The sequence below is a fragment of the Anomaloglossus baeobatrachus genome, chromosome 10 (genome assembly GCF_048569485.1).
Source record: "Anomaloglossus baeobatrachus isolate aAnoBae1 chromosome 10, aAnoBae1.hap1, whole genome shotgun sequence".
Classification (NCBI taxonomy): domain Eukaryota; kingdom Metazoa; phylum Chordata; class Amphibia; order Anura; family Aromobatidae; genus Anomaloglossus; species Anomaloglossus baeobatrachus.
Genome location: NC_134362.1, coordinates 156965116 through 156990522, shown reverse-complemented (window position 1 = coordinate 156990522; position 25407 = coordinate 156965116). Strand labels below are relative to the sequence as shown.

The window sequence follows — 25407 nt, the reverse complement described above, 5'->3', positions numbered from 1 at the left end:
TCACTAAATGATGGCATCCGGCTCTCTTCACTGAATGATGGCATCCAGCTCTCTTCACTAAATGATGGCATCCAGCTCTCTTCACTAAATGATGGCATCCAGCTCTCTTCACTAAATGATGGCATCCGGCTCTCTTCACTAAATGATGGCATCCAGCTCTCTTCACTAAATGATGGCATCCAGCTCTCTTCACTAAATGATGGCATCCAGCTCTCTTCACTAAATGATGGCATCCAGCTCTCTTCACTAAATGATGGCATCCAGCTCTCTTCACTGAATGTTGGCATCCAGCTCTCTTCTCTCATTAGGAGCCAGCTTTCTTCACTAAATGATGGGAGCCGGCTCTCTTCACTAAATGATGGCATCCAGCTCTCTTCACTGAATGATGGCATCCGGCTCTCTTCACTGAATGATGGCATCCAGCTCTCTTCACTAAATGATGGCATCCGGCTCTCTTCACTAAATGATGGCATCCAGCTATCTTCACTGAATGATGGCATCCTGTTATCTTCACTGAATGATGGCATCCGGCTCTCTTCACTAAATGATGGCATCCAGCTCTCTTCACTAAATGATGGCATCCGGCTCTCTTCACTAAATGATGGCATCCAGCTCTCTTCACTAAATGATGGCATCCTGCTATCTTCACTAAATGATGGCATCCAGCTATCTTCACTAAATGATGGCATCCAGCTCTCTTCACTAAATGATGGGAGCCGGCTCTCTTCACTAAATGATGGCATCCAGCTCTCTTCACTGAATGATGGCATCCTGTTATCTTCACTGAATGATGGCATCCGGCTCTCTTCTCCCATTAGGAGCCAGCTTTCTTCACTAAATGATGGGAGCCGACTCTCTTCACTAAATGATGGCATCCAGCTCTCTTCACTGAATGATGGCATCCTGTTATCTTCACTGAATGATGGCATCCAGCTCTCTTCTCCCATTAGGAGCCAGCTTTCTTCATTAAATGATGGGAGCCGGCTCTCTTCACTAAATGATGGCATCCGGCTCTCTTCACTGAATGATGGCATCCAGCTCTCTTCACTAAATGATGGCATCCAGCTCTCTTCACTAAATGATGGCATCCAGCTCTCTTCACTAAATGATGGCATCCGGCTCTCTTCACTAAATGATGGCATCCAGCTCTCTTCACTAAATGATGGCATCCAGCTCTCTTCACTAAATGATGGCATCCAGCTCTCTTCACTAAATGATGGCATCCAGCTCTCTTCACTAAATGATGGCATCCAGCTCTCTTCACTGAATGTTGGCATCCAGCTCTCTTCTCTCATTAGGAGCCAGCTTTCTTCACTAAATGATGGGAGCCGGCTCTCTTCACTAAATGATGGCATCCAGCTATCTTCACTGAATGATGGCATCCGGCTCTCTTCACTGAATGATGGCATCCAGCTCTCTTCACTAAATGATGGCATCCGGCTCTCTTCACTAAATGATGGCATCCAGCTATCTTCACTGAATGATGGCATCCTGTTATCTTCACTGAATGATGGCATCCGGCTCTCTTCACTAAATGATGGCATCCAGCTCTCTTCACTAAATGATGGCATCCGGCTCTCTTCACTAAATGATGGCATCCAGCTCTCTTCACTAAATGATGGCATCCTGCTATCTTCACTAAATGATGGCATCCAGCTCTCTTCACTAAATGATGGCATCCTGCTATCTTCACTAAATGATGGCATCCAGCTCTCTTCACTGAATGATGGCATCCAGCTATCTTCACTAAATGATGGCATCCAGCTCTCTTCACTAAATGATGGCATCCAGCTCTCTTCACTAAATGATGGCATCCAGCTCTCTTCACTGAATGATGGCATCCAGCTCTCTTCACTGAATGATGGCATCCAGCTCTCTTCACTGAATGATGGCATCCGGCTCTCTTCACTGAATGATGGCATCCAGCTCTCTTCACTGAATGATGGCATCCGGCTCTCTTCACTGAATGATGGCATCCAGCTCTCTTCACTGAATGATGGCATCCGGCTCTCTTCACTAAATGATGGCATCCAGCTCTCTTCACTAAATGATGGCATCCAGCTCTCTTCACTAAATGATGGCATCCAGCTCTCTTCACTGAATGATGGCATCCGGCTCTCTTCACTGAATGATGGCATCCAGCTCTCTTCACTAAATGATGGCATCCAGCTCTCTTCACTGAATGATGGCATCCAGCTCTCTTCACTAAATGATGGCATCCAGCTCTCTTCACTGAATGATGGCATCCGGCTCTCTTCACTGAATGATGGCATCCGGCTCTCTTCACTAAATGATGGCATCCAGCTCTCTTCACTGAATGATGGCATCCGGCTCTCTTCACTAAATGATGGCATCCGGCTCTCTTCACTAAATGATGGCATCCAGCTATCTTCACTAAATGATGGCATCCAGCTCTCTTCACTAAATGATGGCATCCGGCTCTCTTCACTAAATGATGGCATCCGGCTCTCTTCACTGAATGATGGCATCCATCTCTCTTCACTGAATGATGGCATCCAGCTCTCTTCACTGAATGATGGCATCCAGCTCTCTTCACTGAATGATGGCATCCAGCTCTCTTAACTGAATGATGGGAACCGACTCTCTTCACTGAAGGTGGCAGCCGACTTCCATCACTGAAAGATGGGACCTGACTCTTCACTGAAAGGTGGGAGCAAACTCTTTTCACTGAAGGTTGGCAGCCAGCACCCCAGTGCGAGCCATTTGCAGTATTTGAATGGCTCTCCCGGGAGATAAAAAGAACATTTTTGGAAGTAGTGTGTCAAGATAAAAACAAAAGAATCCCCCCTCCCCTGCCCTTCTTTCCCCCGGAAATGCTCTATATATGACTGGCTATATGTGGGTGAATAGCCAAACTGCCCAATCATCAACTTCCATAACACTCGTTACTCAAGTTGAGCCCTTTCAGAGCATCTGATCTGCCTGACTTGAGTAACGAGCAACCCAGATTTTTAGTGCTCGCCCATCTCTCGTAAGGACCCTGGCAGTCAGTATAGCTGATGCTGAATGACAATTATTCCGCATTGCTGACTTGTGGTGAATATGCCTAGAACATCATCTGAAAGCTGTGCCCAACGCATTTACTTTTCCCAGCGTAACATTTTTCAACTTTCAGACATAACACTCCCTTTTATCTTCTCCTTTATCTGCCTTCACCTTCCATATATCTTGAACACTGTAAATCCCAGGACTGTCTACTCCAGCTTCTGAAGGCCATAGGATACTTTTATCACAGAGGAAAGACTAATCCAGCGCCGGGAGTCTCTCCACATAGAGACCTGGTGCAGACACAAGAGCTACAGCCATGCTTGGAATGTAAGACAACAAGGATCTGAAGGCATCAGCTGCTGCCAACATAAATATTCTCCGAGGATCTCGGGACCCTGACTTTCATCTCAGTAAACTACTAGATATGTTATGCTATAAATCTATGCTAAGTAAGATATCATTACTCTTTAGTAGTTCAACATTAGGTGAATAGCGCCATTGAAGACCGATGTCTTTTCAACGAGACTGAATGGCAAAGCAGCTTGCGTGTATTAAAATGTTTTTATTGCCGTAAACATCTCAGCCCCTAAAATTTACCTTGAAGAACTCCGCTGCTTCTTAAGATCTTCGTTCACTTTGCTTTCACTCCTGTATCTTCCATTTTGTATCTCTGTAATTGCACAAACCATCAGACATTAGTTTTAATTTGTATGGCTATGACTTTTTTTCCCTGAGTATTTAGAAGTGGAACCATTCCAAAATCAACATGAAAAACTGCTTCACGTATTCTTAGAATACTAGTGGAAAATACACTTTGCTGTTCTTTTTTTTGCCAAGGTTTGAGAACTTTGCTGCAAAATAAAAGAAGTGACATACTACTTTTTTTTTTAATGTGGATTCATTGTTGTCGCTGCTCAAATATTGACAGTGAAATACCGTGTGTAAAAAAACTCTAAAAAATATACTTAAAAAAAAAACAGCCTGAGGTTGTAAGCAAAATACACTCCTTCTATGCCTTTTGAACTCCAAATTAATAATATTTGTTTTACGAGCGCTCAGGAAATCAAAGCAGCACACACTCTTTGTGATGTACTGAAAGTTTCTGCTTTATTACATCATGTGACCAGATTATATAGTACCTCAAACAAAGAAATAACTTCTCTGAACTATGCACCTATAAGAACAATAGGGGTGTGAACAAAAATGTGAAACTTCCCCACCCATCAGTGTTAGCTGAATCCTATGACAACATTCAGTTATATGACATGATGGTTTCTTTAAGATCAAAATGGATTCTGTTGTCTCACAAAGTGGATTCCACTTGGAAAACCTATCTGATTTTTCAACCTTTTTTTTGTGACCCTATCCTAATGGTAATCCTAAAATTAGCAAGTGTTGTAATGTGGACCAACAGACGGATGTTGTTTTATACCTTTGAGTTCAATAAATATTCTGAAAGAATAAGGATCTTGAAATAATTCTGGAAGCGCCAGGCCAACAAACTGGGATTTCTCTATGGAACTGAAAATCAGCAACAGAACATCCAAAATTCACTGGATGTTTTTCTAATACTTTATTCTCCAGGCAGGATGTTATAGAGCAGGTGGAGCTGATCAGATTGATAGACATTTTTGTGCTAAAAGAGACAGCAAAATTAGAATTTTATTAATTGAAATCCCAATTGTTTGTATATATGAGTCCAATGGGAGGTCCTACTGCTATTTCTGCATGCACAATCAAACAGAGAAGCCTGTCAATCACTGACTAGGACCACCCACTTCAGGGTTTTCAATGAATACATTTTATGTTTTACTGAAACTTTTCTAGCAAATCCGTATATCATTCTGCTCAGCTTCTCTTTCTCTATACTGTGCTGTACACAGATTTGACTACATCCACAACACAACAGGTTCTCTTTAATGTCCATGTTTAGTTTAGTACATTCTTACCCGATAAATACATGTGTTATAACTAGGTAAGAAATGTATTCATATGAGTGTTACAGCCATGAGATTCCCACCAAACCCCGGGCACACATTCGTACCACCTCTCTATTCTCATTCTTATTCAGTTCTAAGGGAGTAATGGTATCTGCCATTCCCATAGAAGTCTACATGCTCCTCATCTTCAATTAGAGGGGACTACGTCCTCTAATTCACAGGATCAGACCAGATACCAGAGATCATAATGTGAATAGTTGTTTAAGGGAAGCCCCTTTAAAGGGAACCAATCATCAGGATTTTCGTATACAAGCTAAAGCCAATGCTATACTGGCACTATCAGGCAGATTCTCTAGATACCACTAGTGGTCAGCTCGGATGTTTGGCTTTCAAATCCAACAAAGTACAGCTGATCAGAGGACGCCATTAGCTACAGAAGAGGACACCGTGCCAGCACAGCAGCCTGCCAGGACACCGTTCTAGCACAGCGGCACTGACGTCACGGGGTTAGGTGAGTCCATTGTGAACTTACCTCACCTTACCCCGTGCCGTGCGATCCGGTGCTGATGTCGATGGCACGATGCTGTCGGCTTGTTCCTCTGGTCTGTCGCGTCCTCCGATCAGCTGTTTCAGGGGGCAGTCTCCACTTATATTGTGACCGCGCGCGCTCCCGCGGTCACAACAAAAGCAGAAGAAGCGAGGGCGCATGTGCCGCCCTCTCAGTTGCAAGAATAGAATAGCAGGGGGTAACACGATCTTCACAAAGATGGCGCCAGAGATAAGCGCTATGCGCAGGCGCCAACTCCAATGCCATCTTAGTGAAGAAATTACTGAATAGTAAAATTAGCATAGAGAACAGAGAGGGAGGAACAACAGGCAGGGGGGCGAGAATCCATACAAATATCCACCCAGATATTATCTGCTCCCTTGCAGCTGCCACTCAAGCAGCTGTCGAACTTTTAAACTTTACTTTGTTGGATTTGAAAGCCTAAACATCCGAGCTGACCACTAAAGGTACATAGAGAATCAGTCTGATAGTGTCACGCTCCCGGTGTCCCGGCAGCCCTCCTTACTCACTGAGCCGGTCCCTGCATCGCACCACCGCTCCATACCCACTGATCCAGCCTCGCCAGCGCACCACCACTCCTTACCCACTGAGCCGGTCTCACCATCCAGGCATCGCTCCTTACCCACTGAGCCGATCTCACCATCCAGGCACCGCTCCTTACTCACTGATCCAGTGCATGTGTCCTCCGGTCATGGCTGCTGCTCCCGCTCATGCTCCCCTGCGTCCTGTTCCTGGTCTCAGGAGTCTGACTCTGAGTCTTAGACACATGTTTCTGTATAGGACCGGGCCGCGCCCACTTCCCTGGTCTTATAGGCCCAGCACACCTGAAGCAGGATATGACATAGGACTGTGCTGGTTATATAAGACTGGCCTTTCCATGTGGGCGGGGCCTGATCAACGTGTCTTGAAGCCTTGTCTTGTGAGCTAGGTGCTCAGGGCCCCTTGTGCTGTGTCCTGTACTACTGCCTGTCTTTACTACCCGGCACCTGTACCAGTGTCCTGCACTGTCTCAAGGAACTCTGTGACCCCGGTGACTTTGTTCTACCTGTCCCCGGAGGGACACTGGTACCCTAGTACCGTGTGACTTTGTTCCACCCGTCCCCGGAGGGACCCATCCCTGCCACGCCAGTGCTCCGGCTGCCGTGTACCCTGCCCTCCGGTGGGGTGGTCGGTCCAGTGGATCCACCTCCTGGGCCTACCAGTCCTCCCAGCCCTGACAGATAGTGACAATACAGCACTGGCTTTAGGTTATATACGAAAATCCTGATGATTGGTTCCCTTTAAATTAAATCTAACGTTACCCAACGCATCACATAATTGGCCCTCTCTTTTGTGTTTTGTGCTACATATGTGGATGGTAAACATTACCTGTATGATTCAGTAAGACCGTCCTCTTCTTCAGTGTAGCATCTGGGGCCACAGACAGCTTCACCCTAAGGGTTTTACTGGAGCTGGAGGAGTGATTCACTGACGCATCAAATACTTCATATATGGTGTGTAGTAAACTTGTAATGTCCTAGATAAAAATATGATTAAGAGTTAAATTCCAAAGATATATAGATAGGGAATGTTGATTGTGAGCCCCAATGGGGACAGTGATGACGTCTGAAAATCATGGTGGAATTAATGGTGCTATATAAACGAGTACAATAAATAATACTCTATATAGCAGTTTAATTGTTAAAACCCCTAAAAAATGACCATATTGACAGTCAATTTTATTAATTTTTAGTAAAAAATATGGAGGGAATATCGAGTTTCAAAAACATGTGTTCAGGATGGTAATATGCTAAAAATTTAATTATTCCTTGCAATGATAAAGGTCTGCTTTATATAAATGAGTTCTCTGGCAAGACGTCATTAAAGTTCATGGAAGACATCTCAGGATATCTGGAACATTGTTTGTGACACATCTCGATCATACTGAATTTAAAGGTACCGTCACACTAAGCGACGCTCCAGCGATCCCACCAGCAACCTGACCGGGCAGGGATCGCTGGAGCGTCGCTACACGGGTTGCTGGTGAGCTGTCACACAGGCAGATCTCACAAGCAACCAGTGACCAGCCCCCAGCCAGCAGCGACGCGTGGAAGTGATGCTGTGCTTGGTAACTAAGGTAAATATGGGGTAACCAACCCGATATTTATCTTTGTTACTAGTGCACACCACTTAGCGCTGGCTCCCTGCACTCCTAGCCACAGTACACATCGGGTTAATTACTCGATGTGTAGTCTGGCTATGTGTGCAGGGAGCCGGCACTGACAGCTGAGAGCGGTGGACGCTGGTAACGAAGGTAAATATCGGGTAACCAAGGACAGGGCTTCTTGGTTACCCGATATTTACATTGGTTACCAGTATCCACAGAAGCCGGCTCCTGCTGCCTGCACATTTAGTTGTTGCTGTCTCGCTGTCACACACAGCGATCTGTGCTTCACAGCGGGACAGCAACAACTAAAAAATGGTCCAGGACATTCAGCAACAACCAACGACCTCACAGCAGGGGCCAGGTTGTTGCTGGATGTCACACACAGCGACATCACTAGCAACATCGCTGCTACGTCACAAAAGTCATGCCTCAGCAGCGATGTTGCTAGCGATGTTGCTTAGTGAGACGCGGCCTTAACCCAAAAACTTGATACAAAAAAATGGTAGACTGGACATCACGTTACCACAATTAGGTATCAGTGAGTAATGACCCAAAATGTAAGAAAGTAATTAAAGAGTTATTTAGAAATAGGGGCAGAATTATTCACACCGGTGGGACTTACGTGTGCTATAAATCTATGGCACATCATATGGCTATATCACAAAAGTATGATGGAAATAATTACTAATACCCAGTCCAACACACCATAAGGAGGCAAGTATTTGTTGAGACACCCGTATCTTAAATATATAAAAAGTTACAAACTCTGCCATACTCACCTACTAACACCCAACTAGACCTAGGACTTTGTTGTCTTCACAGAGTCACGAATGGGTGATGCTATTATGTCACCAGTTTGTGATTGGTTGCAGCAGTTAAATAATTGAGCAGCGCGTCATCATAAAACATCCTATGACACTTTGTTCAAGTCACCTGACCACTGCAGCCAATCACAGGCCGCAGCAGTCCTGCAGCTGAACTGTGTCATAAATGCTTTGTGTCTTTGCACAGACCGGGGAGTGACATGGATCCAGGTGGATGCCGGTAGACGAGTATGACTTTATTATTTTACACATATACTGGGTAAATTTTAATTTTGCAGATTTTTTGACTTGATGGTACATTTTGTGACCACTGTTTTCAACAATTCAGCTCCTGGACCTGTTTATATTGAGTTATCAGTACACAATACTTGATCATTATATATACCGTGTTTCCCCAAAAATAAAACAAGGTCATATATTATTTTTGGCTTCAAAAAATATACTAGGGCTTTTTATCAAGGGATGTCTTATATTTTGATGTTTTCTCTGCATATATTTTGTATACGTTTATATTGTATATTAGGAATTACTGTATATACTTTCTTTAATTTAGATTATATCTTTGTATTTTCACTCTAGCGACTTGATAAAGACCCGGTGGGTCGAAACGTCATTGGATATTTTTGCTTTTCCACGTTTCATTAAAAATTATTTCACGTTCAATAACGAGTGCAGTGAATTTATTCATACATGACTTTTGGGTATTACCCCATTTTCACTAGCACCATCCTCAACTCAGCCTGAGTGCAGACCATTTATTTGTTATTATATTTTGTATTAGCGCCAGTGATTGGGTAGCCTGTTAATGGAAAATGAATATTCACTCCTTTCTACCGCTCATCCCTCTGCGCTGACATCAGTAATTGGAGCTTATGTTAATGGTAATTAATATTCACCCCCTTTATGCTACCCATAATCCCACCCACACCTCTGTGCTAGCGATAGTGATTCAGTCTGCCATATTGCTACCCGAGGATCGCATCGCAATGCTTCGACTGTTCGGCGGCTCTTCTGATCTTAGTGTGTCAGCATATATTTCTATGCAGCTGTCATGCTCAGGTGAAGAGAGCCGTTGGCCAGTCCAAGGATTGCGATGCGATCCTCGGGCAGTAATACGGCAGTCTGAGTAACTCACTGATGCAGGCACAGAGGGGTCGGCGGAAAGAGTTGAATATTCATTTGCCAGTAACACATGATCTAATCACTGATACCGACGCAACAAGGTGAGCAGGAGAAGGGGTGAATATTCATTTTTCATTAACTAGCCGGAATGTGACTATAAACTTATGGGGCTGATAGCAACACAACAGGGCAATGTACACCCATAAAAAAGTTATATCCTGAATGCGCTGCCCAAGCCCTATTTCAGGATACTATTAAAGTATGATACGCAAGTAGGGCTTATTTTTGGAGTAGGGCTTATAATATAAGCATACTACAAAAAAGCTGAAAAACCCTACTAGGGTTTATTTTCTGGGTAGGTCTTATTTTCAGGGAAACACTGTAGATAGACCTAAAACCTAGACTCATCAGAAGGAGTACTACACTATGGGTTTGAAGGCTTTTCGTTAGGGTATATGCACACAACATCCCTTTCAGAGAGGTTTGGCGTGGGTATGCTATAAAATCAGACTGAAAAAGGGACCAGAATATGCTCAAAACAATGAACTTAGGCTTTTCTATGGAGGTATTGTGGCGCCTCTGAGGCTTCAGTCACCACAGAGGTACTGCACAGAGGTGTGATATCCCATTTCCGGGTAAGGAGGAGGTCACAAATCGTTATACACACAAATACAGACACTCTACTTAGCAACACTCCACCAGTCCTTGGTTAGGGCCTAGTGCAATTAAGCTATTTCCTCTGGTAGAAGCAGTGGGGGGTGGAGTCTAGTTAGTGGGAGCAGAATGTAGAACGTTAGTTAGATGGAAGAGGACGCAGGGGAGAGCAGTCCTGGGGTCGAGGGCTGAATCAGCGCGACCCAGGATTGTGGGAAAGAAGGGGTCGTGAGTGCGCCATACACACGTGGCTCTTTTCCACGCCGGCATACCAGTGTGGAGGGACATGACCGCATAGCGGACCGATGTTCAGACTTTTGAGCTTTGGGTTTCCAAAGACACAAAGCAGCCAATAGAAATGACCTGACACTTGTTCAGATGTTTTCCAATTTGAAGATGCTCTATACTTTACAATGCAAGTCAATGGGAATGATCGAAAGATAACAAGTAGATGCTCTGGAGCCATTTTGAGTATTTTGCTAGCATTTTTGCTTGTTAAACTGCTAGCAGTTTCTTCATTGTTGAATGGAAATTTAAAACACCCCCCAAAAAAAACAAAAAAAAAAAAAAAAGCATTGGAAAATAAAATGGAAAATGTTGAATAAAAAGCTCAAAAAGACTAACAACCGCAATGAAGCCACCAAAAACTGTTAAAAAAGGAATAAAAAATACCAGCGTTTCCCGAAGCGTCTTCCTCCTAAAAAACATATTGGTTTCGCCCAACAAAAAAGAACGCTGTGTGCAAATAACCTTATGCTTTTTTTCTTATTTTTTTTTAAAGAGTTTTGGAATTTGAAGCCTAAAAAGAATTCTTGTTTAATAAACACTAAAGGGACAAGTGTACTACAGCGAAAGAGGAAGTGGTTAATAAAGTCAGCAGCGGATGAAGGTGATCTATGCCTTTTAAACCTCATCCACTTTTAGAACACTTCATAGATCACAAAACATTAGTTCAATTATCCGAGTCCGATTAGCCATATTTCCTACGCAGATAATTACAGGGCAGCCTGTCAGTTGTAGAAACAGAACTCAAGTGCAAAATAAATTGGACTGTCAATGGAGGAAAACACTCTATTAGCTAATTCTTTTCAACAGGAGTATTAAAGACATGCCGTTATCTTTACACACGCACAAAGAGAGGAGTGAACGGCTCATCAAAGCCATCAGAAGCGGGGTGGGTCCCACACCGACTTGGCAATAGAGTCATGGAATGTGTCATCCAGTAATGAGGCATTTCATAGGCAGTGGGAAATACTATACCATCAGAAGTACTGACATTACAGGGTCACCCTTAGGGTCATTACTATTATGCATGACAGCATTCTTGTAGGCAAAAATGTTGACGACCTTTTAGTCATTCCATTCTCTTTTACGAAAGCCAATAAAGTCATACTCATGAAATAGTGACGTCATCGCCATGCAATAATGAATATATTAGATGGAAATGTCTAGTGCCTTCCGAGTTACACATTTCTTTCACTGCCCAATCCCATGCGGATGTAGAGTTGTGCAACATGTGCTGGTCTAAAGGCCGCTTTACACGCTGCAACATCGCTAGCGATGTCGTTAGCGATCGCACCCGCCCCCGTCGTGCGTGCGTCACGGGCAAATCCCGTGGTGAACAATAACGCTAGTACGCGTCACACGCCCATACCTTCCTAACGACGTCGCTGTGGCCGCCGAACAAACTCTTTATTAAGGGGAGGTTCGTGCGGCGTCACAGCGACGTTACACAGCGGGCCAACAATAGAAGCTGAGGGGCGGAGAGCAGCCACATTAACGTCACTCCCACGTCGTTGCCGGAGGACGCAGGAACGCTGTTGTTTGTCGTTCCCGGGGTGTCACACGTAGTGATGTGTGCTGCCTCAGGAACGACGAACAACCTGCATCCTAAAAGATCAACACTTTTTTGGAAAGGAACGACGTGTCAACAATCAACGATTTTTGCAGCTTTTTGGATCATTAGCGGTCGCCAGTAGGTGTCACACGCAACAACGTCGCTAACGACGCTGGATGTGTGTCACAAATTCCGTGACCCCAGCGATATCTCGTTAGCGATGTCGTTGCGTGTAACGGGGCCTTAAATAAGGTTTCTTCTCATTCCATACCAAGTGTAAAAATGTAAATAAGGGAATATACCTCTCTTGTTACTCGTCCGCTGTTGTCGAAGTCGTACAGGGTGAATGTCCACTCTTGACGGTTATCTTCTTCCACGGAAACATCACACTGAAGTTCCTAAGAAATGTAATATGTTTACACAAGGGTCTGAATATTTTATGCTATATATGTTACATACAGTATATGATAGAGATGATATAGAATGCTTTACTGTATATTTTAGTATCAGTTGAAAACTAAATTATTGGATCTTGGAAAAAAAATAATTACAGGGCATCTAAGTGACAGACGGCTTAGGCATATACTTGACAGGATCCTGTTTAGGTATGAGTGGACCAAACTGGAAACTTCAGTATTTGTAGAGAACACGGACTTTATAAAAAAGATCAATGTTCGAGTTCGGAGTTCCAGTGCTTTACGTATGCAAACCACTGAAGTGAGCATCACTGTGCTCGGGTACATTCGCTGCTCAGCCCAGGGCAAACCGCTTGCAGTGTTTTAATGGCTGTCATTGAGGGTATAATCAGCGTTATTGGATGTAGTGTGATCAGATGAGCGGACCAGTGGAAATTCGGTTCAGCGGCTTTAGTCGAACTTTAGATAAAGTTCGGTTCAGGACCCTGTCTTGACCTGAACCCCAATGGAAGTCACTAATTGGGCAGTTCGGGTCTCTGTCACATGCAGCCAGTCATAAACAGATCACTTCCGGGGGCGGATGGGTGGAGTTTTGTAATTTTTTTGTTTGGTGCACACTCAATCTGATAACGCTGTTGTTACCCCCCAGTGCGAGCCAATCAAACAATGCAAGCGGTTCACATTGGGGTGAGCACCGAGCATATAGGCACTCAAACTTTTTTATTTTTTGTTTTTTTTTGTAAAGTCTGTGTTTGGTACGAACACCGAACCTTATGTTCGCTCATCTCTAGTAGTATGTACCAAAAGAAAGCAAAAGCTATTAGTATTATGCATAAAGGGCCTCAGTAATACCAACACATAGATTCATCATAGAAACAACAAAGAGCCAGCACCAATGTGCACTAAGGCATCAAATATTCCAAACTGCATTATAAAAATTTTTTTTTTTTTTTTTTTTTTTGTGCCGTATGGCACATTTTATAAAAATATTTTAGTGTAGGACTGCTTCAAATGAGATTTGCCGTGACGTGGCGAAGCAGCTCAAGAAATTGCAATTTTTTGCCAAAAATCTCAAAATTTTTAAAATAAGTACAGTTTGGAATGTTTAGTGCTGTAGTGCACATTTGGTGCTGGCTTTTTGTTTTTTCTTCATTGAATTGGTCGGTGGGTGACCTCCACCTTGCTATGCACCCCAATTTGGGATGTATTCCATCTGTCTGGATTTTGGCGGTTGGTGACTGTTCACATTAAGTCATCAGGCTTTGTCCACAGGCTATTTACTTCATGCAGTATTTGCTTGGACCTGTCCCGCCCACAGCCATGACTCAGTCATGGGTACGGGATTGAAATAGACCAGGTGAGTGCTGCTAAGAGCAGTTCTACTATTCATATGTGAGGCCGTATGGCACATTTTATAAAAATATTTTAGTGTAGGACTGCTTCAAATGAGATTTGCCGTGACGTGGCGAAGCAGCTCAAGAAATTGCAATTTTTTGCCAAAAATCTCAAAATTTTTAAAATAAGTACAGTTTGGAATGTTTAGTGCTGTAGTGCACATTTGGTGCTGGCTTTTTGTTTTTTCTTCATTGAATTGGTCGGTGGGTGACCTCCACCTTGCTATGCACCCCAATTTGGGATGTATTCCATCTGTCTGGATTTTGGCGGTTGGTGACTGTTCACATTAAGTCATCAGGCTTTGTCCACAGGCTATTTACTTCATGCAGCATTTGCTTGGACCTGTCCCGCCCACAGCCATGACTCAGTCATGGGTACGGGATTGAAATAGACCAGGTGAGTGCTGCTAAGAGCAGTTCTACTATTCATATGTGAGGCCGTATGGCACATTTTATAAAAATATTTTAGTGTAGGACTGCTTCAAATGAGATTTGCCGTGACGTGGCGAAGCAGCTCAAGAAATTGCAATTTTTTGCCAAAAATCTCAAAATTTTTAAAATAAGTACAGTTTGGAATGTTTAGTGCTGTAGTGCACATTTGGTGCTGGCTTTTTGTTTTTTCTTCATTGAATTGGTCGGTGGGTGACCTCCACCTTGCTATGCACCCCAATTTGGGATGTATTCCATCTGTCTGGATTTTGGCGGTTGGTGACTGTTCACATTAAGTCATCAGGCTTTGTCCACAGGCTATTTACTTCATGCAGCATTTGCTTGGACCTGTCCCGCCCACAGCCATGACTCAGTCATGGGTACGGGATTGAAATAGACCAGGTGAGTGCTGCTAAGAGCAGTTCTACTATTCATATGTGAGGCCGTATGGCACATTTTATAAAAATATTTTAGTGTAGGACTGCTTCAAATGAGATTTGCCGTGACGTGGCGAAGCAGCTCAAGAAATTGCAATTTTTTGCCAAAAATCTCAAAATTTTTAAAATAAGTACAGTTTGGAATGTTTAGTGCTGTAGTGCACATTTGGTGCTGGCTTTTTGTTTTTTCTACATAGATTCATCATGCTGGAATTTGTTAAACTGCAATTCACAAGCTTCTCCAAAAGACCCCCTTTTTGAGAAGACCTCCTTCTTTACCCATACCAAATTTTCTATGACAGATTTGGATTTCTACCATAGACTATGAAAACTGATCATCTTATACTGAAAAGACTATTTTTCAATTTGAGGGTTGTATCAAAGATGTTTCTTGTATATCGTATATCAAATGTTATCAAAAGCGTTTTCTGCTTTTGGAAAACCACTCTCCCCCAGCTGCAGTTTGTTTTAAAGAGCAAACAATTAATGCTTTACTCACCCTTCCTGGGTCCAGCACTGTGTCCTCTCGATGTCTGTAATTGTTTGATGCGCTTATGTTACATCGACAGCGCTGCAGACAACCAGCAGCACAGCTCAGTAATTGGCTATAGCATTGTTAATGTGACGCCAGTACCGCAGACAATAATAGACATTGGGGTATCAGTGGGGGCTCAGGGCTCAACCTGGGAATGGCAAGTAAAAAGCAGCATTTTTTTTAAACTGCAACCTGGGAAACAGGGGTTTCTGAAGCTGGAAAACCCCCTTAACTAAAAGGAACTATATAGAAAAAAAATCACGACATCCAGGAAGAGTCACACTCCGGTCATTGTTATCTGAAAATAGGCTGGAAGACAGGGAGTGCAAATAGGGTCTTATCCTGGCCAAAAAAATAGGTTAACGCACTGAGAGAGGCTCACCTTGAGGGGTTGTGATGGTCACAACCACTTGGATAGGATGTAAAACACAGCTGCTGAAGGTGAATTCAAAATGGTGCACAAAGGGTTAATGCTGCGCTACCATGAATGAGAGGAAACTCAATGAGAAGAACGATGATGATTTTATTGACAACGTGTTTCGGATATACGCATCTCCTTCATCAGGTCAAAACCACCTGATGAAGGAGATTAATATCTCCGAAACGCGTTGTCAATAAAATCATCAGCACACTTCTATTGGAATTTCCTTTCATTCACTGCAGGGTGGCATTAACCCTTTTTGCATCATTTTAAATTCACACTGGTCATTGTTGTAAGGATTACAATAATGTATAGATCACAAACTGAAGGTGCTCCTTAATGGCATAATAAAATGGGTTAATGTCCAACACATTTGGACACATAGACTGACCCCATACTTTCACACATACAAATAACACAAGCAGCACGGAATAGTAGCCAGTTAGCAATTTATATTGTTCTGGATAGAGACGGTAAATGGGTGCTTAAAATACATCAAGTTAAACTGGGCAAAGTAAACTGCACAAAAATAGCCCACGGTTGTGTGCAGCCCAGTTACCTGCTAGATTTGCTGACTGAAATCCATTCCCTCTGGCAGTTCTAAAGAGTCTGTGTCCCCTACTGAGTTCAAAGCCTCCTGACTGTAATAAGCCAGCCTGAGATATTGCAAACGGTACCAGTCTCACATTACATGGTACTCGCAACTAGGCTGATTCTCTGTGAGAAGGTAAAACAGGAGCAAGAGGAGGAGGTCTGGATCAGAGATAAAAAGTGTCTGAAAAAAGCTCTGCTTTATACTATCAGGGGGACACCAAAAGCATTAACATGATGTCTGCGCTAGAATCTGTAAATGTGCTGCACACCGAAGCACCAAATATTCTCCTCTGCTGCCTTATAACTGTGCGCAGGAACGGAATACATTCAACATTCTAAACACAGAATTTCCCATAATTTGAAAATTAGTAATGCAATTTTTACGATACATGTGCCTCTCCTCTTCTTATTATTTAGTGTCATTTAGTCCAGGTTGTTTATATCTAATATATAAAGCTCAGTGTATATATGTGTGTATGTATATGTGTGTGTGTCTGCTAAAGGAATTTGTACCGTTGCAAATCACGAAATTTTGCACAGATGCCCCATGTGACCCAGGGAACGTCATAGACTATGTTTTGACGAGAAAATTTAACCCCGCGCTTTACAGTTACTCTCCAAAATCCTGCCTTCATTAAACTGAATGCAGGGAGTTACAGGCTATTAATAACAACTGTCAGTGGTTGCTATAGGAACAAAATAAACTGCTAGTATAAGAAGCTTATGTGTGAGGTAATATGATGTTGGTGGGGAGACGGAGAGAGAGACAGAAAAAGACAGACAGAGACACAGACAGAGACAGACGGGCAAAGAGACAGACCTGGAAGGAGACAGACGGGGAAAGAGACAGACCTGGAAAGAGACAGACCTGGAAAGAGACAGATGGGGAAAGAGACAGACGGGGAAAGAGACAGACCTGGAAAGAGACAGACCTGGAAAGAGACAGATGGGGAAAGAGACAGACAAAGGCATACGGGGATAGAGACAGACGGGGAAAGAGAGAGACAGACAGACACAGACATAGAGACAGAGATAGAGACAGACAGACACAGAGATGGAGACAGACTGATACAAATACAGACAGAGATAGAAACATACAGACAGGGACATAGACACAGACAAATAAAGACATAGACAGACAGACAGCGACACACAGACAGAGACTGGGAGAGAGACAGAGAGACAGTTACTATCCCGGGCAACGCCCGGGTACTACAACTAATATATATATATATATATATATATATATATATATATATATATATATATATAAAAACAAGGGGTAAATAACATGGGATAAGGAGCAGGAGGAGTAAATGTTATTTATTTATAAAGCATCATTGATATCATGGTGTTGTATTAAAAGGGACAAACAAAAGGAATAATTACCCTGCCCATGAGGACCTACACTCTACAAAAGAAGGGGAAGAAGACAAAGAGTGTGCGTAAAAGCTGCTGAAATACTAGTGGGCCAAACGCAGGGTTATTTGAGGTTGTAGGATTATCATGAGTTTTCAGGCCACTTTTGAAGGGTTCATAGATAAGAAATAGGGGGATGTTGGGATGGCAAGACCCTGAATAAGAGGCTGCAAGGGAGTAGTCTTGGGAAGGGTTTTCATGGGGCAAACAAAAGACAAGGAAAGAGATCTCATGAGGACAAGGGGTTATATTGGGTGAGGTATCAAGAAGCAAGGTCAGAGACGTATGGATGACCTTGTAACTCATTGATAATAATTTGAATTTCATTTTCTGGTCAATAGAGGATAAGGAGAGAAGAAATGAGGGGAGAGGTTACTGGGAGGGGGTGGATTTTAGGGCCGTAAGAAGATGGGAGGTCACAGTAAGGCATACTGCAGTAGTCTAGCTAGGTAGAGGTAATGAAACCACGCACTTAACCTAGCATTTTTATTGACTCATATTTGAGAAAAAAGCAGATTCAAGACATGTTTTTGAGGAGAACTTGGAAGCATGGTTTGAAAAACAGCGAGGACTGAAAGGTTAATCCTACGTAGAATATGAAATTGGGGAAAGTGGGAACCATTAACTGTGAATGATAGTTAAGTGGAATACTAACTTTATATATACTTTATATATATACTTATACTATATATACTTTAGCCATAGTAAATTTTATCAGTTGGAGACAGGACAGTCACAATGTAAATGCTATTTGTGGCAATGAATTTTCCTGCTGTAACCATTAACCTTTTCCTATCTTGAGTCCTCCCCGGACTATAGCAGGGGACATCAATATTTCATACGCATTTTACTGTCGTCTTCTGCCAATGGGTTTGAGCAGATTCCGTTTTCACTACCAAACGCTGGAATAAATATAACTGATGATGACCTATAATAGGTTTTCAATGGGTGAAACAGAAAATTGTATTGAATAGGAAAAGGTTAAAGTGGAAATTTAGTATCATATAATGGCCACTCAGAGCAGATCAGATCTTTTGTTCTGGCTCATAGAGGAAGTTCTCAAAGGGTGACTTCTTTAATGATCTCTATATCCCTTAATAGTGCAGTTGGACAGGGGTTGACCAATATGAGACCAACCCAAAGTACCCATTTATATGAAAATGAGGTTATAACTCATGGTTTCATTGGGTTTTTAAGAGCATGGGCCACTATTGCAGCAGATCTTAACTGATAACAATATTAATTATTTTATTTATATAGTGCCAACATATACCGCAGCACTTTACAATTGAGAACATGTGCAGATAATAAAGACATTACAGAGTAACACATAGTTCAACAGTTACAGGAGGAGTGAGAGCCCTGCTCACGACCTTACAAAATGGGGGGACACAAAGCTCAAAAATACTTGTCATGTATGGTCCAGCCATCATTATAATAAATAGGAATTATCTTAAAAAGCTGCATGAGCCGTCATCAGCCAGGATCTGTCTAAGTACAATTATCAAGTGCTATTGGGTGCATGAAGGATGTAGAGACGGATGAATTGGAAAGACCAGATTCTGTGGAACAATCAAGAAGAGGAAACAGGGAAATATTAGATTAGTGAAGTGAGGTGCCTGTCTAAAGAGATGTGTTTTAGGGCATGTTAAAAGATGTGGGGGGCTTTGTATTAATCAGATCATCCAGGGTAGTACATTCCAGAAAACCTGGGTAGCAGGAGAGAAGACTTGGAGACGGAGGTGCGAGGTTTGTATCTTGGAACATATTAGTCTAAGATCAGTTGCAGGACAAAGAACAAGGGTAGAGTGATAGGTACATAGATGATATGTTAGTGACAGTGGTGAGGGAGACAAATTTATATTGTGCTCTGTAGAAAATGGGCAACCAGTGCAATGACTGGCACAAGATAACAGTAACATTAAATTAGAAGATTGGATTCATGTTAAGTTGTACGTTACATGAGCGAGTGAGTGATTGGTTATAGGGAATAAAGGAAAGATCTGTATCAAATATGACCCCAAGACAGCAAGCGTGCTGCTTCAAATTTATGGTTGAATCACCCAAGGAAATTGCAATATTAGGTATAGGTCGTTAGTAGAGGGAGAAAGCAAGAGAAGTTCAGTTTTTGGAGAGATTCAGTGTCAGATAGAGGGAGAACATTGTGTTAGAGACATCAGACAGACCATTCCTGGTATTCTGTATTAGGGTGGGGGTGATGTCAGGGTTTGTTTATAATTGGGTGTCATCAGCGTAGAGATGGTACTAGAAACCAAACCAGCTGATGGTTTGTCCAATGGGGCAGTGTATAGAGAGAAGAGGTGGGGTCTAAGACCTGAGTCCTGACATAAGAGGTAGAGGAGAGGAAGAGGAGTAGGCAAAAGATACAGTGAAGACATGGTCAGAGAGGTAGAAGGAGAACCAGGAGAGCACGGTGTCCTTGAGGCCAAAAGAGCGCAGCATAGTGAGGAGGAGCTGGTGATCCACAGTGTCAAATGCAGCAGAGAGATCCAGGAGAATCAGCAGGGCGTATTGATCATTAGATTTAGCTGTTAGTAGATCATTACTCATTGGAGACTTTACTAAGGGCAGTCTCAGTAGAGTGTAAAGAATGGAAATCAGATTGTAGAAAAGAGTTCTCTGAGAGATGGCAGAAGAGACAGGAGTGGACCAAGTGTTCCAGGAGTTTAGAGATGAAGGGGAGATTAGAGACAGGTATGTAGTTAGCGGCTCAGTTCTGGTTGAAGGATGTTTTTTATTTATGAAATGACTTACAACATCATGTTTAAATGAGGATGTAATAATAGCAGAAGACTTTTGACAGTGAAAGCTGGGGAGAGAGAATGGAGGAGATGTTAGAGAATATAGTCATTGGTGCGGGTTGTAGGTTGATAAGAAGCGAGGCAACTTCTGTGAAAGGTTCAAAGAAGGAAAGTGAACTAGAGGTGTGGGAGGGAAGGGGAACAAGGCTTTGAGGGGATTGGGCCAAAATGTCCTGAACGATGTAGTTGATCTTTTCTTCTAAATAAGTGGCCAAATCATCAGCACTGAGGTTGGTGATGGGGTCCTGTACTTTTGGGATCCCTGAAGGAATGGACCATTTTCAAAGAGTAATTTTGGATTGTGGGATGGTGATGTGATGAGGGTGGTGAGATTGGCTGAGTCTAAAGCCAAGTGGAGAGCACAGGGATAGAAATTGGAAAGTGGAGAGCTTAGTGGTAGAAAATGGGAAAGTAGAGAGTACAGTGATAAAAAATGGGAGAGCGGAGGTGCAGAATGGAAAGCAAAGGGATATAAAATGGGAAAGTGGAGAACAGAGTGATATAAAATGGGAAAGTGGAGAACAGAGTGATAGAAAATGGGAAAGTGGAGAACAGAGTGATAGAAAATGGGAAAGTGGAGAACAGAGTGATAGAAAACAGGAAAGTGGGGAGCAGAGTGGAAAGCAGAGTGCTAAAAAATGGGAGAGTGGAGAGCAAAGTGCTAGAAAATGGGAAAGTTGACAGCAGAGTGATAGTAAATGGGAACGTGGAGAGCAGAGTGATAGAAAACGGGACACTGGAAAACAGAGCGATAGAAAACGGGAAAGTGGGGAGCAAAGTGGAAAGCAGAGTGATGGAAAATGGGAAAGTGGAGAGCAGAGAGGAAAGCAGAGTGATAGAAAATGGGTAAGTGGAGAGCAGAGTGATAAAAAATGGGAATGCGGAGAGCAGAGTGATAAAAAAAGTGGAACATGGAGAGCAGACTGATAGAAAATGGGAAAGTGGAGAGCAGAGTGATAACAAATGGGAGAGCGGAGAGCAGAGTAATAGAAAATGGGAATGTGGAGAGCAGAGTGATAGAAAACGGGTAAGTGGAGAGCAGAGTGATAAAAAACGGGAAAGTGGAGAGGAGAGTGATAGAAAATGGGAAAGTGGAGAACAGAGTGATAGAAAATGGGAAAGTGGAGAACAGAGTGATAGAAAATGGGAAAGTAGAGAACAGAGTGATAGAAAACAGGAAAGTGGGGAGCAGAGTGGAAAGCAGAGTGCTAGAAAATGGGAAAGTGGAGAGCAAAGTGCTAGAAAATGGGAAAGTTGGCAGCAGAGTGATAGTAAATGGGAACGTGGAGAGCAGAGTGATAGAAAATGGGACACTGGAAAACAGAGCGATAGAAAACGGGAAAGTGGGGAGCAAAGTGGAAAGCAGAGTGATAGAAAATGGGTAAGTGGAGAGCAGAGTGATATAAAATGGGAAAGTGGAGAACAGAGTGATATAAAATGGGAAAGTGGAGAACAGAGTGATAGAAAATGGGAAAGTGGAGAACAGAGTGATAGAAAATGGGAAAGTGGAGAACAGAGTGATAGAAAACAGGAAAGTGGGGAGCAGAGTGGAAAGCAGAGTGCTAAAAAATGGGAGAGTGGAGAGCAAAGTGCTAGAAAATGGGAAAGTTGACAGCAGAGTGATAGTAAATGGGAACGTGGAGAGCAGAGTGATAGAAAACGGGACACTGGAAAACAGAGCGATAGAAAACGGGAAAGTGGGGAGCAAAGTGGAAAGCAGAGTGATGGAAAATGGGAAAGTGGAGAGCAGAGAGGAAAGCAGAGTGATAGAAAATGGGTAAGTGGAGAGCAGAGTGATAAAAAATGGGACTGCGGAGAGCAGAGTGATAAAAAATGGGAACATGGAGAGCAGACTGATAGAAAATGGGAAAGTGGAGAGCAGAGTGATAACAAATGGGAGAGCGGAGAGTAGAGTAATAGAAAATGGGAATGTGGAGAGCAGAGTGATAGAAAACGGGTAAGTGGAGAGCAGAGTGATAAAAAACGGGAAAGTGGAGAGGAGAGTGATAGAAAATGGGAAAGTGGAGAACAGAGTGATAGAAAATGGGAAAGTGGAGAACAGAGTGATAGAAAATGGGAAAGTAGAGAACAGAGTGATAGAAAACAGGAAAGTGGGGAGCAGAGTGGAAAGCAGAGTGCTAGAAAATGGGAAAGTGGAGAGCAAAGTGCTAGAAAATGGGAAAGTTGACAGCAGAGTGATAGTAAATGGGAACGTGGAGAGCAGAGTGATAGAAAATGGGACACTGGAAAACAGAGCGATAGAAAACGGGAAAGTGGGGAGCAGAGTGGAAAGCAGAGTGATGTAAAATGGGAAAGTGGGGAGCAGAGTGGAAAGCAGAGTTATGTAAAGTGGGAAAGTGGAAATCAGAGTGATAAAAAATGGGAACGCGGAGAGCAGAGTGATAAAAAATGGGAACATGGAGAGCAGACTGATAGAAAATGGGAAAGTGGAGAGCAGAGTGATAACAAATGGGAGAGCGGAGAGCAGAGTGATAGAACATGGGAAGGTGGAGAGCAGAAAAGAGAGCAGAGTGATAAAAAAGTGGGGAGCAGAGTGGAGAGCAGACTGATAGAAAATGGGAAAGTGGAGAGCAGACTGATAGAAAATGGGAAAGTGGAGAGCAGGCTGATAGAAAATGGGAAAGTGGAGAGCAGGCTGATAGAAAATGGGAAAGTGGACAGCAGAGTGATAGCAAATGGGAAGGTGGAGAGCAGAGTGATAGCAAATGGGAAGGTGGAGAGCAGAGTGATAGAAAACGGGTAAGTGGAGAGCAGAGTGATAGAAAACAGGAAAGTGGAGAGCAGAGTGATAGAAAACAGGTAAGTGGAGAGCAGAGTGATAGAAAACGGATAAGTGGAGAGCAGAGTAATAGAAAACGGGAAAGTGGAGAACAGAGTGATAGAAAATGGGAAAGTGGAGAACAGAGTGATAGAAAACGGGTAAGTGGAGAGCAGAGTGATAGAAAACGGGAAAGTGGAGAGCAGAGTGATAGAAAACGGGAAAGTGGAGAGTAGAGTGATAGAAAACGGGAAAGTGGAGAGTAGAGTGATAGAAAACGGGAAAGTGGAGAGTAGAGTGATAGAAAATGGGAGAGTGGAGAGCAGAGTGATAGAAAATGGGAAAATAGTGCTAAACGTCATATTGTAGTCACCTTACTGAAAACATAAGGCAGTTGCTTAAAACAATAGCAATGTTCTCTTTTTCTTTCATGTCTGCATGAAAAGTGTCTGGGAAACAAACAAAAGATCTTGTCATTGCAAGTGATAATGATTAAGAACATACTTCAAATTTTAACTGTTTCTTTGCCCGTCCGTCTGTGTCTTTGTCTCCTGCTTTCTTGTCTTCACATGAAAAAAGACCCTCACTTTTCTCAGGAGGGAGAGCAACTGCAAAACATAGGGGAAAAAAATCAAGTTCAAGTTTATCAATCAATGATAAAAGCAGATATATTGGACAAGTATGTTTCTTATGACCTGCGTAAAGTAATTGTTCCCTACTTTAAAAGTTAAACTTATCTCTAGCAAAATGGAGAATCTCCTTATAGAGATAATATTTCAAGTAGGTGCCAAAATTGTCAACTAAGCAGTTTGGATTGGATAAACCCCCCAGATATCTGCTTATTATAAGGAGTACTTCTCACATAGCGAGAACGCTTCTGAGTCACGTTTTTTGTGACGCACCAGTGACCTCATTAGCGATTTCGCTGTGTGTGACACTGAGCAGCGATCTGGCCCCTGCTGTGAAGTCGCTGATCGTTACATACTGCTCTGGTTCATTTTTTGGACATTGCTCTCCCGCTGTGAAGCACACATCGCTGTGTTTGACAGCGAGAGAGCAACGATCTGAATGTGCAGGGAGCAGGGAGCCGGCGTCTGGCAGCCTGCGGTAAGCTGTAACCAAGGTAAATATCAGGTAACCAAGCGAAGTGCTTTGCTTGGTTACCCGATATTTACCTTGGTTACTAGCGTCTGCCGCTCTCAGGCTGCCAGTGCCGACTCCCTGCACACGTAGACGGAGTACACATCGGGTAAATAAGCAAAGCGGTTTGCTTATTAACCCGAAGTCTACTCTGGCTACGAGTGCAGGGAGCCAGTGCTAAGCGGTGTGCGCTGGTAACCAAGGTAAATATCGGTGAACCAAGTGCATGGTTACCCGATATTTACCTTAGTTACCAAGCGCATATCGCTTCCACGTGTCGCTGGGGGCTGGTCACTCGTGAGATCTGCCTGATTGACAGCTCATGAGCAACCATGTAGTGACGCACCAGCGATCCTGACCAGGTCAGATCGCTGATGGGATCGCTGGAGCATCGCTAAAGTGTGACGGAACCCTAAGATTCGGAGGATTTGCCCTGGCACAAATAAAACCCTTTATCTTCCGCACAAAAATACCGTGTTTTTCCAAAAATAAGCCCTAGCAGGGATTTTCAGCATTTTCAGAGCAAAGCTTAAATATAAGCCCTACCCCAAAAATAAGCCCTAGTCGCGGATCAACAATAAAGTGTCCGTGCAGCTTAAAAAGTTACCGATACTGCAGGACACTTCATTATAGACAACGGACACCCCGTAATCATACTCCCCAGATGCCGAGCAGAGGACCTGCAGTGATCGCACCCCCGCACATATCAGATCTCACACACACACACACACACACACACACATAATCAGATCTCCCACACAAACATCGGATCACACAGACAAACATCGGATCACACACACAAACATTGGATCACACACAAAACCAGATCACACACACAATCAGATTGCACACATAATCAGATCGCATACCCAAACATGGAATCACACACACATCGGATCGCACACATACTCACCACATCCA

The 25407-nt window shown here is 43.1% G+C and overlaps 1 protein-coding gene across 1 annotated transcript in view; it reads right to left on the bottom strand.

Annotated features, from left to right (window-relative positions):
- NKD1 (NKD inhibitor of Wnt signaling pathway 1) overlaps positions 1-25407 on the bottom strand; it is a 149498-nt gene that overhangs the window by 13914 nt on the left and 110177 nt on the right. Inside the window, exons 5-8 of the mRNA XM_075326774.1 lie at positions 23851-23954; positions 12403-12498; positions 6886-7033; positions 3607-3679 (exon numbers count right to left, since the gene is read on the bottom strand). Of these exons, the coding sequence (XP_075182889.1) occupies positions 3607-3679; positions 6886-7033; positions 12403-12498; positions 23851-23954 (421 nt within the window). The remainder of the gene's footprint in view (positions 1-3606; positions 3680-6885; positions 7034-12402; positions 12499-23850; positions 23955-25407) is intronic.